The following is a 13499-nucleotide window of genomic DNA, read 5'->3' on the forward strand; positions in this document are numbered from 1 at the left end:
TGGTTTGTTAGATATCCCATAGACTGTCTCTGGGACAGGTGAGGCTGAAATCATTACAGATGATTTCAATTAAAATTTAGAGGGAGCCTCATTTACTCTTTTTGTTTTGCTTCTCAAGGCTTTTAGCATCAAAATTCTTTACAAAGCACATGCTTTTAACAAACACTATTGCTTAAGTGGTTATGAGAAGATTAACAATTGAGCGATAAAGCGTGCTGCTAGTAGTTGCTATGAAAGATAAATATGTATAGTACCATTTTCTAGAGGAGCAGGAGCAAATGATTCCATCCGTACTTCACTTTCTTCATGTTTCGTATGATTAGCAGCCAGACTAGCCCACTGTGACACCCAGCGCTTGCTTCCAGATATACCAGTGCTTTCCTATTAACAGATTTCAACACAAATCATGCTTACATTGATTTAGTCATTTTAAAGAAAAAAATGGAAAAACATTCAGAAAATTAAGATCTTGGAGAACAAGTCTGCGTGCGTATGTGAATGTGCGCGTGCACACACACACACACACACACACACATTCAGATTAAGTGAAATCATGATTCAGTCATTACCATACATTGACTGATGCCTTTACTGCAAGACTAATTAGGAAGGAGTGTCATCTAGTAGTGAACTTGTGGTTAGAAATTGGCAGTGGGCAGTCATTTCTTGGCTTAACAAACAGACATATAAATATGTTTTATACACCTATACATGTAGCTGCTTTGATCCTCCCTACATGAGTGGGGAAAACAAACCAGGAAGCTACAATTTACCATAGCTGTCCATTACAACTGAACTGCAGAACTATGGCTGACTGCTTCTGAAACAAGCCAATTACCAGAGCTTCACAGTCTGGCTTGCTTAGAAGGCATCAACCACATTTTCCTAGTTTGAACTTAATAGTTAATGGCAGCTTTCTGACTTGTCACCTTGCTTGCATGAAGGAAGTAGCAAAACTGGCTGCAGGATGCATATCCACCTCTCAGCCAATTTGATAATCCAAACATAGCCAGGGGCATCTATCCATCAAAGTTGCTATATTAGCCCTCTTTTATGCAAGTTTAGCATGTACATCTGACTTTGCTGTTGATTAAGGCTATATTACACAGGCATTAGCACTGAAACACCATTATTCAGAGGCTACGAGTATACACGTGGAACATATATAACCACCCAACATAGTACCCTACAGGTTGGGATTTGATCACAGTGGGGTAGGAAAGCATAAAATAATGCCAATGCACTTCACATTTGGCAACCAATGTGCCCCTTTGGTTTCAGATAGTACAGGGGTAGATGAGTCTAAAAAGCCCGGGACACAAATTTCCACAGTTCTCTAGTGGCTATGGTGGCTCATTTGCTGGAAATAATGTATTTCGCGCTAACTCTGGAAGTGTATACTCAATTTTGACCAAACCACATGGGAAAATCTGGTGCAAGGCCAAGCTTTGCAGTGTTTGCCCTGCAGTCGAGATCACAGATCATGTATTGCGAGACTGTATTTAGCATAGCATGGAGAGGGAGCTTATTTTTAATTCTTATAATAAAGCTCCATAAGCTCAACATCAGTTTACTCTGTGAAAGTTATTTCAAATGGTGGGGAGAAGTGGGTCAAATTTAGGCTGGTCTTTGTAAGTATTTTTTGAGGCTTTGAGACTGAGTGAAAATATAAAGGACTCTGAAGCTGCAGTAAGTTCCTTGTCCAGTAGGTGGCTGTCAAAGCGCCTACTTAGGCTCTGCTGTGCCATCAAATTACAGCAGAAGCTGCTTTAGTTTTTTGAAGATTGTAATACATGTGTGCAAAATGTTAATTCACGTGAAAGGACTTTGTATTTCCTGCTCTTGCATGTGTCATATTTTCTCCCAGAAACCCATCTCTTCAGTGATGCATCTGCACAGCACTCACTATAAATCCCTTTAAAACATTATTCACATGTAAAATATGGACTGAAGCAAAATCAGTAATTAGAGGAACGGGTTGGCTTCAAAGTGCTGAGCAACTGTGTGGGAAATGATTATACCACAACCCTCTGTGATAGGCTGATGTGTGGAGATAAAGGCCCAAACTAAACATCAGACACAAACAGCAGCTGCTGGTGGGTGGTTGATATTTATCAGGATTGCAGCAGCCAGGGAGAAGAGATTCTTAACCCTTTCCCTCTCTATGGTCCCAATCTGAATCTGCTATTTGCACTGGAAGAAAATTACTCCATTAGCAGCCGCGAGTGCCATGTTTGGCCTAAGGATAACAAATACTTGGCTCTTATACAACAATATTCATGGTTCAGGGGAAAGAATTTAAAAGAAACTTCTCAACTTTATGAATCTGTACTATCCTCCAGATTAAATTTAGTCTGTGGATGGTCTCAAATTCATCTTTGTCACTGCAGGCCCAGGTAGCCTCTTTAGCAGTTTAGACCCTGCATGACAGAAAAAAGTTATCCTGTCCCTGGTAATGTCTAGAACTGACTATTGATAACATTTTGTAAATGGTCTGCCTTTGAAAACTGTTTGGAAAGGCCCCTGGTGCAGAATGCAGCTTCCAGGTTACTGTCACTGGTTGTTTTGAACATACCACACCAATACTTAAAGAACTTCAGTGGCTGCCAGTTCACTTCTTATTTTTTTAAAAATCATTTTTTTGTTAAGAGATTTTTTGTGTTTCTGAACCCAATTCAAAGATCTGGCGTTTGCTTTTAAAGTTCTATGTGGCTTGAGGTCCAGCTACCTGAAAAAACTCTTATTCCTCTGTCAACCAATCTGTGAATTGAGGAAACCTTCAGCGGCTCTCCTAGCAGAAGCCTCAACGTGAAAGGCAACTAGAGAGAGGTCCTTTAGGATTGTGACACTTGGTTCCTAGAACTCCCTCTCAAGAGACAAATATTATCATAATTTTGGTGCCAGGGAAATATGTCATTATTTATTCAGTCCTTTGCTTACACCGTTGCCTTAATATACTGTTATCTGAACCTTGTATTTTATTCAACTTCAGTAAACCACCCTGGAAACAACACCTAAGGATACAGTGGTGCCTCGCAAGACGAAAATAATCCGTTCCGCGAGTCTCTTTGTCTAGTGGGTTTTTCGTCTTGCGAAGCAACCCTATTAGCGGCTTAGCGGCTTAGCGGCTATTAAAGGCTTAGCGGCTAAGTGGCTAAAAGGCTATTAGCGGCTTAGCGGATTAGAAAAAGGGGTGGGAAAGCGAAAAAAATCGCAAGACTCGCAAGACGTTTTCGTCTTGCGAAGCAAGCCCATAGGGAAATTCGTCTTGTGAAGCGCATTGAAAAACGGAAAACCCTTTCGTCTAGTGGGTTTTTCGTCTTGCGAGGCATTCGTCTTGCGGGGCACCACTGTAGTATACAAATCTTTCACAAGTAAACAAACATAGCAGGTTGATTGTAGGTGACATTCTCAGGGTCAGCTAATAGATACATAATTGTCATAAAATTGACTTGCATGCATTCATATGGGAAGAAAATATGCATGAACTCAAAGCCCCTGAATTTCTGTTAACTAAAAAAAAGGTCAAAAGGGCTGTCTCAACTGTGATTGTGTTTAACCAGGTAGCTACCAATTCACAGACTAGTTTCTTCATGTGATCATAGCCAGTTTGTTAAATTCTGTGGCACAATTCATGTGGTATGTATAAGTAGCCTCCAATATATTGTTAATTTCTAAATAAAACTGACCCAAATTTCAGTGCACTTATTTCCTATACCAAAGTAATTACATCACCATAAAATGAGTATTGTCACGGACACAGAGATGTGAGATTCTGTAACATCTTATTTTATATTATAGGAATACTTTCCAATATAGTCTCCTTTGGAAAAAACAGAATTATCAAATATTCCCATCAGTCTCAATGGGACTACTCCAAGGTAAGCAGTTTAAGAATGATAAACTGACTGAATTTTGGATTCTATCCTTGTTTGTTCCCATAGCTGCTTATTCCACATTTATATTCCCACCCTTACAAGCCATGTTTTTCATTATACAGTTCTCAAAATGAAAGGGATAGGAAATGACAAAAATAAATGATTAAACAATAAGACAGGTGTTTTTAAAATATAAAATAATTCCTTGAAAGGATAATCATGCAAAATAGTTTTGCATCTTTGAAATATTAAAGGGGGGGGGGGAGAAAGAGTAATGAAACTTGAAAAGTCTGAGATTTCTCAGTATCTTAATGCAAAGGAAGCTTAATCAAAAACCACCAGTAAAGGATTAATTGTTACAACATACCGTTAGACAATGTCAGCAATAAAATAAAATACTTTAACTTCTCAGAAGTTTAATTCCACACATGATTGCCCTTATTCACCTTCTGAAGTTCTTCCAGGAGCCTAACCTAAAGCTCTCTCAATTGTTGGTAGTATTCAAATTATAGGACATATAGAATATGTATGCATTGGTTGCTATGGGTATGTTATGGCGTCACTTGCTACAGATTCTACAAGACAGGAACATTCTTTCTAAACCCTACTGAGAAAACTTCAAGACATGTTTTTATTTGGTATTCAAAACCATGGTACTTTTAAGTAATACCTCAATGGAATAGCTTGTCTCTGGAGGCAAAATTGAGGAATGGTAAAATATTCAGGTAATTTGATTTGCTGGGCCAAAATGGTAAAAGTTTCAGGGGTGATCAATATATTGCCCATGAACTGCACATAGGTCTTAAACCACCTTTAGAGCATTCCCAGTAACTCCAGCTTTCATTTCAACACAAAAAGCTTGTAGCTGTTCCTTGTTGCACTGATAAATTCTGGAATGTTGAAAACAGGATGTCCCAATATTAAGGGTTCAGAAACAATGAAACAAGCCCAAATAATTATAGAAAGTCTCTTTCAAGGCTTGACTCAGAGGAAACAGTTCCTGAATAGTAATACTTGTCATGGGCAAATGCATACTGGCATCTGCTATGTTCTTGGCAATGTTGCATAAATTTTACTATTCATAATCAAAATATGAATTTTTCTTATCCTCTCATGACATATTTGTGAGAAAGTTGCCTGCCTTAGAGTTAATATAATATAGATAGTATATCAACTTCTCAGGCCATCACCTCCATCACAACTCCTTTAGTTTTCTCTAAAACCCATATTCCAACTAAAACTCACAGAATATGGGTTGTTCTGTATAAAATGGCTACTTACCCAGCTCTGGGATGGGCAGCAGTTGTAGCCCATCATAGCTTCCCCTTTCCCCCCTGGGGAGTGAAAAGCCTCTTGTATTGGCCAGTCATTGAGTCCTGCCCTGGCAGGGCACTATGAATGGCGGGATAGCCCACCAATGCCAAATTTGAACTGCCCAGTGAGGGGCAGGCACAGGAGCAGAGCCTGGGTGCGGATTGGAGTGCAGAAATTCCTAGCCAGGAATAAAAGCCTCCTGAGCCGAGTCTTGCAGCTCAGTCAGCCAAAGAGCATAAAATATACTTTTGCTTCAGAATGCAAAGTAAGATGTTTAGAGACTTGCAGTAGAACATTTGCTTATTTTAAATTTTTCCATTCTATAACAATGAGATAACTTTATATAATGGTGTTCACTGTGTTCTTGAAAATGGATTTTAGTAAAACACCATGCGGGTCAAAATGTGATTTGGAAACAGTGGCATGATCAGACTTTTTCTACTTGGCATTGAGATTGCCCACTTAAGTGTATAGTACCATATTATAGTGTAATAATAAAAGTTTTGAATAGTGATGAATGGCATGGCTGAAAATTCTTTTCTGTGGTTCCTCCCTCTCAGCCCCCTCCCCTAAACAGCATACTTCAGATTAATAGTGCCACTTCAAGATACATTGTAAATCCCTCACTTTATTTTTGCTATCTGTCAATGAACTTGACTCACTTAATAACTATGGGGTTTTTTTAAGGAAAAAACCCCCCAAAATATTAAGATACTGCTTGGAGTTTTCAATATAAATCTTATACAATATATCATCTTATATAAATCATATAACACTGAATATGGGTATTAAGGTTGCATACTCACATTTAAAGCACATCCCCCCTCAAGAATCATTGGATCTGTTGTTTACCCCTCACAGCACTACAGATCCCAGGATTCTCTTTTTTTGGGAGGTGGGGATGTACTTTAAATGCATAATGCATAAACAGCCAAAGAAACAGAACAGATGCTGATTTACAACAGTTCTGGAAAAGAAAGTATTAGAAGGAAATTCAGCTCCATGTGTCAAAAATAACTGTGTATAAGAAAAGTAAAAATAAGGATTAGTAGAAGAGTATTGTAATTTCTTCCCATATTTAAGCTTATGGAACAATGTCATTATGCATAGCAAAATCAGGTTAACAGTTACACATTTTATCTTGGATGTTTTTATCACCCCTTTCCCTTCATGTTCAGTTGAAACATACAGATGCTTATTGCATTTGCTGCTCTCTGTAGTTCCATCTATGGTTGCAGGAGTCTTTTTTGGTGTAAGAAAGTTTGGCTTTACTGTCATTCCTTAGACCTCCTTTGTGAAACTCTAAAATATTACTAGATACTATCAAAAGTTGACACAGAGGTTTATTATAGACTTAAATGCTATGCTGATTCCTGGGCACGATGGCAATGCCTTTGCAAAAGCACTGATCCATGAACTTTCCATCTGCAAAGATCAACGTCTTTCCATCTGCACTCACAGTCTGCATGTCCTTTTCCTTGCATAATTGCAAATTATATCTGCACAGTGGCATACATAAATGAAGTGCTGCACAGAAGAGCATGCTATGTAGTATGCGCAAAGGTCGCAAGTGGCCATGGTTTTGCAGAGAAGAGATATAAGCTCTAACAAAGAAATCAGAGATACAATAATTTAAAAATTAGTTCATATTCTCTAAGGAAGCTTTGCTTGCTAGCTACTTAATACTGACTATATTAAGGTCCTCTCCTTTGTTGGTAGAGTAGAAAAAAGAAGATGACCCATCAAAAATTGAATTCTACCTCTGTGTCAAGAAATCCAGTTGTACTCAGTGGTCTTTTTTCTTCCAGCACTACTGTAGCAGAATTTATAGCCCAATCTTTTACTAAATCTTTCTGGCTCTCGTTGATAACAGGCCTATTATAATCCTGGCTGTCATCCACTCCAAAAACCTGAAAATAAAACAAATAATCACACACATTAACTGAAAGCCTTCCCAATTAAATTAAATTTGAATGTATGGGTGGTCCTCTAACAAATCAGTTAGCCAGTTAAAAAAAGAACAGAAACCTGAATAGCTTGTTGTGAAGTGTAAATCTTGCCAACAAGTTGCTATTAAAAATAGAGTTTTGCAAGCAGAACTGGTATGTTCCAGTTCTAGGGAAGGTTCAAGTAAGTTAACTATTCTTATTTTTCTAATGTTAGACTAATATGAAAAGAAGAGGGATGACCTAACTGTAAAAATAAAATAACTTCAAAATACTCTTTGAGGATTTTTCAAGCTTTTAATTTGTATATAAAGCTATGTTTATGCATTATTTGCTAGCATCATGTGGATTATAAAGATTTCATTGGGTTTAAGAAAAATGTAGTTACTCTTGAGATATCTCCTCAATGTGCACAGTTACATATCAGTTTACTTGTGTTCCCTTAAAACGTGGTTAAGTTTGTGCATGCCTGCCTGAATGCAGCAGGCGAAAACAGCCCACAGCAAGGAAGCTACCATCAAGAGAAAACAATTACGCAAAAATCAATGGTAATTGACAAGAAGGGGACATCAGTCTTACTAGTAAAGCGAGTATGAGGTGATGCTGAAGACAGCTGCAGATTCCTTCTGCACTATGAGGAAAGATGTTAAAATACTTAAATTCTTTAATTCTATTGCAGAAACCAAAATGTGCCATTAGCACCCATAGTAGGCAAACATTACTCCTTAACACAACCTCCAACTAATACCACATATTATTATATTAACTCTACTTTGTACTTATTAATAAAGTTCCCATCCTCTTCTCTTCCTTTTTTGCTGACTGATCTACAAAGGAGTTTACAACATCAGCTGAGTATACCATTTACCTATTTCTGTGTTTCTGTCATAGTACCAGCTTCCTTGTCCAACTTCCTCTACTCCACAGCGGGCTAGGGACAAAGGTAAGAGCTGTTTCCTAGTTCTGCTGGATCTCTCAGCGGCTTTTGATACAATCGACCATGACATCCTTCTGCACCGTCTAGAGGAGCTGGGGGCACTGTCATACAGTGGTTCTGCTCCTTCCTTCTGAGCTGGGCCCAGAAAGTGGTGGGGGGGATGAGGTTTCAGACCCCTGGGCCCTCACTTGTGGGGTGCCTCAGGGTTCCGTCCTCTCCCCCATGCTTTTTAACATCTACATGAAGCCGCTGGGATAGATCATCAGGGGGTTTGGGCTGGGTGTCTATCAATATGCGGATGATACCCAACTCTACCTCTCTTTTAAATCGGAACCAGTGAAGGCAGTGAAGGCCCTGTGTGAGTGCCTGGAGGTGGTTGGAGGATGGATGGTGGCTAATGGATTGAGGTTGAATCCTGACAAGACAGAAGTACTGTTCTTGGGGGACAGGGGGCAGGCTGGTGTGGAGGACTTCCTGGTCCCGAATGGGGTAATTGTGCCCCTGAAGGCCCAGGTGCGCAGCCTGGGAGTCATTTTCGACTCACAGCTGTCCATGGAGGCACAGGTGAATTCTGTGTCCAGGGCAGCTGTTTACCAGCTCCATCTGGTACACAGGCTGAGACCCTACCTGCCCACAGACTGTATCGTCAGAGTGGTGCATGCTCTAGTTATCTCCCGCTTGGACTACTGCAATGCGCTCTATGAGGGGCTACCTTTGAAGGTCACCCGGAAACTACAACTGTATTACAGTATTTTAATATTTTTTTGGAAGCCGCCCAGAGTGGCTGGGGAAGCCCAGCCAGATGGGCAGGGTATAAATAATAAATTATTATTATATACAACTAATACAGAATGTGGCAGCTAGACTGGTTACTGGGGGCGGCTGCCAAGACCATATAACACCGGTCCTGAAAGACCTACATTGGCTCCCAGTACGTTTCCGAGCACAATTCAAAGTGTTGGTGTTGACCTTTAAAGCCCTAAACGGCCTTGGCCCAGTATACCTGAAGTAGCATCTCCATCCCCATTATTCTGCCCAGACACTGAGGTCCAGCGCTGAAGGCCTTCTGGCGGTTCCCTCACTGTGAGAAGCAAAGCTACAGGGAATCAGGCAGAGGGCCTTCTTGGTAGTGGCGCCTGCCCTGTGTAACGCCCTGCCATCAGATGGCAAAGAGCTAAACAACTACCTGACATTTAGAAGACATCTGAAGGCAGCCCTGTTTAGGGAAGTTTTTAATGTGTGACATTTTAATGTATTTTTAATGTTTGTTGGAAGCTGCCCAGAGCGGCTGGGGAAACCCAGCCAGATGGGCGGGGTACAAATAAATAATAATAATAATTTCCAAATTCTACTTACCTTTAAAGCTCTATTCATATGCTATCCATGCATAGAAGATACACATACATAACAAACTAGGGCCATGCTTCCTGCTGGAGGCATGTGATGCTGGAAGGAGCATGCAACATGACCCGCCACACCCATGTATTGAATCCATGTCTGAGTAAGGCTCAATTGTCTCCATTAACTCATTCCTTCTTGTTAATGTTCTTCTTTCAGACAGTTTTTCTGGGTCATGTGGCCAGCATGACTAAATCGCTACTGGCGCACGGAGGACCGTGACGAGTGCCAGAGCGCACGGAAACGCCGTTTACCTTCCTGCCACAGCGGTACCTATTTATCTACTTGCACTGGCATGCTTTCCAACTGCTAGTTGGCAGGAGCTGGGACAGAGCAATGTGAGCTCACCCCGTCGCAGCAATTCAAACCGCTAACCTTCCAATCAGCAAGCCCAAGAGGCTAGAGCCAACACCCCAATATTAGATAATACTTTCTACAGAATGAAGTACAAATAACAAAATAACCTTTGTTATAATGGATTCAATGATTTCTTAAATAAGGATTTCAGGCTGTATCCACTGCTGTCCATGCACGAGCAGAAGAGATTTCCACTCATGCAGTGGGACTTCACAGTCATCTCTCTCCCCGCCTCCCTTTACATAATCTCAAAATTTGCTCTGCAGGGCCGAGGAGTTATCCAGGTTAGGAGGAGCAGATTAGGGTAGTGCATGCAGGAAGGAGAGGAAGGTGAAGTTCCATTTTGTGAACTGAGAAGGCCATATTATGAGTCCTAGTACTCCTGGAATTCTCTGGTGATGGCACAACATAAAGGGCCTCCCAGACAGATCGAGTCTTCAGCAGAAAAGTAGAGGGAGAAGCACTCTTTCATGATGATGCTAAAAATTAAAATGCATGGGATATATTCTATTCAACCTTTTCACACAAATGTTTGACAAACCTGAAGTAACAATGAAAATGTTATTTTCAATCTGTTTTACCTCTGAAAAAATCAGCACATCAACATGTCTAAGTATGATAAGAAGGAAAATTAACACTATGGTGTAGGCTTCCAATAGCTGCTTAAGCCAGTACAAGGAGCTTGGGTATCCCAGTGGATTTTCTTTTTATGGTTGTGTCACAGTGTTTTACTTTCTTGACAGCCAACTCCCTACCCCACCCCCAATATCACAGACTGCTTTTAGATCATATAGGTTTCAGAAGAAGCTCACCAGATGCTATGAGGCTCTCTGAGAAAAACCCTGCCCTAGGATTCATGAAACTTGTTACATTTGGATCCTGTCCACCATTTTAAAGTAATATTTAACATACTGAAATAAATTATTTGTCTACAGACAAGTGCCATTAAACATTTAAGAAAAAGCAAAAGGGTACATGTTATTGAAGACTATTTTGGGAAAGATTCCTGAATACGTTAAAAGTGAACACAAATTATCTACTCTCTGTTTTTATAATTGTATAGTCTACTGTTCTTACCTGCCTTGGGACCTTATGGCGAGGGACAAGCAAGAAATCTTATACATACATACATACATACTACAGTGCCCTAAGAAGTTGCATAAATTATTTTCTCTAAGGTATACTTTCTGAATTATAAAGTTATACATATATGGGTATACAGTTCTCAGAAAAGATCCAGGTAAGAACACCTTGCATACTGTGATCTGGTCCCAAGAAACTACACCAAAAGTCAAAAAGCCAAAGGGTGATTTAGATTTCAGGTTCAAAATATGTTTGCCATGTGACACAGGGGCAGGTATACTGTTCATGCAAAAGTGGCCACTGTAAAAAGCAGTTTGACATGGCATGGGGGATCAGTTATTTAAAACAAAAAAAGTCAAAATTTCTACTTTGTGAAGCCCTCTCTGAGCATTCCCAGAGTAGCTCCTTGAATTGCAGATTATGTTTTCTTTTCATTGTCTGGCAAAAGTAGTGGTAGTAAACTAGACTGAAACAAACCAAAACAATCAATTGCTCAGGCCACAATCCTACACACACTTACTAGGAAGTTATATTATTGAAATATAATATAATTCTGATATAAATTTAAGATTGGATTACCACTAATTCAAGTAGTTTGATACAGACCTGGCAGAAGTCCGTCATCAGCCAGATCAAATTGCCTCAGGACTCTCAGTTTAGCAAGCCTTTAGAAAATATGAAATTTCAACACTCACCTTCAGAACCTGCATGAGCCTTAGCATTGTAAACAAATGCACAACAGTGATGTTGCAGCATTCCTAACACTATTTCAAGAATTCCAACAGGTCTTCTAACCCCAAAACCTATAAATCATTGCAAATAGTCTGCTCTGTTCTTCCACCACTGGTCATTCATCCTCTGTTGCTCATGATTACTATTTCATGCCTCCACCTCAGCAATATTATTATGCTATGCCAGTTGAAAGTGGGCCGCCTAAGTCCTATTGTGAACAGGAGGTAATGGTAACTGTTGTGTGACTCACATATGTGTTGCTGCCTTTTAAGCCTTCTGGGGGGAAATTTGCTCCCTTCTGTTTATTTTTGTAGCTCATGCCTCAGTGTTCTCCTGGGCATGCCTGATTATCTGCTTTGAACAAACAAACAAACAAATTTCTTTCCAGTAGCACCTTAAAGACCAACTAAGTTAGTTCTTGGTATGAGCTTTCGTGTGCATGCACACTTCTTCAGATACACTTGTTCTTCAGTGTATCTGAAGAAGTGTGCATGCACACGAAAGCTCATACCAAGAACTAACTTAGTTGGTCTTTAAGGTGCTACTGGAAAGAAATTTGTTTGTTTGTTTGTTTTGAGTATGGCAGACCAACACGGCTACCTTTCTGTATCTGCTTTGAGTGTGGGTGGTCTGGTTTTGGCTCCAACCCAGTTGCTACAACTTAGTATCAGAAGGGGTGATACATAACATCTAGATCTTTTTATATTGTTTTAATTCAATTAGTGTTTAATTACCTTTTAATGAATATCCTTTCTACGCTTTAGCATTTTCTATTTTATCTGTGTCATTGTATTTTTATCTGTAACTCACCTTGCAAAAAAGGTGGGGTACAAATAAATATAGTAACAACAACAATAACATCTAGAAGCCAGTTTCAGAAGGCAAATGGCTGCACTACTGCAAGACCAGAGAATTTAAAAAGTTTTAAAATGTTAAGTTTTATTGTGGATTACTTCCTTTCTGTGACCAATGCAAGAATAAGCCCATGCACCCAGGGTTGCCACATGGGAAATGGAGCAAAGTTGTTTTCTCCCACTCTAGAAACTAGAACAAATGGATTCAATTTACAAGAAAGAAGATTCCAACAAAATGTAAGGAAGAACTTTCTGACAGTAAGAGCTGTTTCACATTCGAAGGGCTCCCTCAGGAAGTGGTGGGTTCTTTTTCCTTGGAGGTTTTTAAGCAGAGGTTGGATGGACATCTGTCATGTATGCTTAAGTTGAGGTTCCTGCATTGAAGGGAGTTGGGGCAGATGAACCTCAGGATCCCTTCCAACTCTACAATTCTATGATTTCATGATCTGGTGGCCTGCCACCGCATTGTGCAATCCTCTTCTAGTTTTGTTTGAGAGTAGGTCACACTCCTAAAAACACATCAAACTAACAAGTTATTTGGAGGGACCACAGCATGTGTACTTATGTTCTGTGAAGCAGGTGATAATGCCAAGGAAAGTGACCTAGAACTGCAGGATGAATTTAGGGTGAAAACCAGACAAGTGCAGTGAAGTCTGTGTTCTTTCAACCAGAAATCTCTCTCCAGCCAGCACAGTTTTCTTCACCTGCCATAAGCACAGCTAGACAAACCAATAGGAATCTGGTAAGTGAAACTTGTAGGGAGACTGTAAAACACAGCTGAATCTAGGCTTTCAGCTTGCCACTCTCCTACTTGCTTAAGACAGGCAATAACTGCCCCCAGGCAAGCAGCCAAGTGGAAAAGTGCACTTGCTTTTCTTTCCACCAGCAGAGCAGTTTTCTGCTGCAAAGGCAAATGCTGCACTTATATCTCTCTAATTCTTCTGCTCTCTGGATGCTGAATAGAGAAAACAGAGCCACAAATACATCCCACAGCATTACA

At 40.0% G+C, this 13499-nt stretch overlaps 1 protein-coding gene across 11 annotated transcripts in view; it reads right to left on the reverse strand.

The window, feature by feature from the left end:
• Positions 1-13499, reverse strand: part of CEP170 (centrosomal protein 170) — a 73612-nt gene that overhangs the window by 20429 nt on the left and 39684 nt on the right. For 9 of the 11 annotated variants that reach the window (XM_053382660.1, XM_053382665.1, XM_053382664.1 and 6 more), the window contains 2 exons: positions 6953-7102; positions 255-381 (listed from right to left, as the gene is read on the reverse strand). In XM_053382660.1, coding sequence (XP_053238635.1) covers positions 255-381; positions 6953-7102 — 277 coding nt within the window. The remainder of the gene's footprint in view (positions 1-254; positions 382-6952; positions 7103-13499) is intronic. The other 2 variants (XM_053382666.1, XM_053382669.1) reach the window with 1 other exon arrangement.

This window comes from Podarcis raffonei, chromosome 3 (genome assembly GCF_027172205.1).
Source record: "Podarcis raffonei isolate rPodRaf1 chromosome 3, rPodRaf1.pri, whole genome shotgun sequence".
NCBI classification, from domain to species: domain Eukaryota; kingdom Metazoa; phylum Chordata; class Lepidosauria; order Squamata; family Lacertidae; genus Podarcis; species Podarcis raffonei.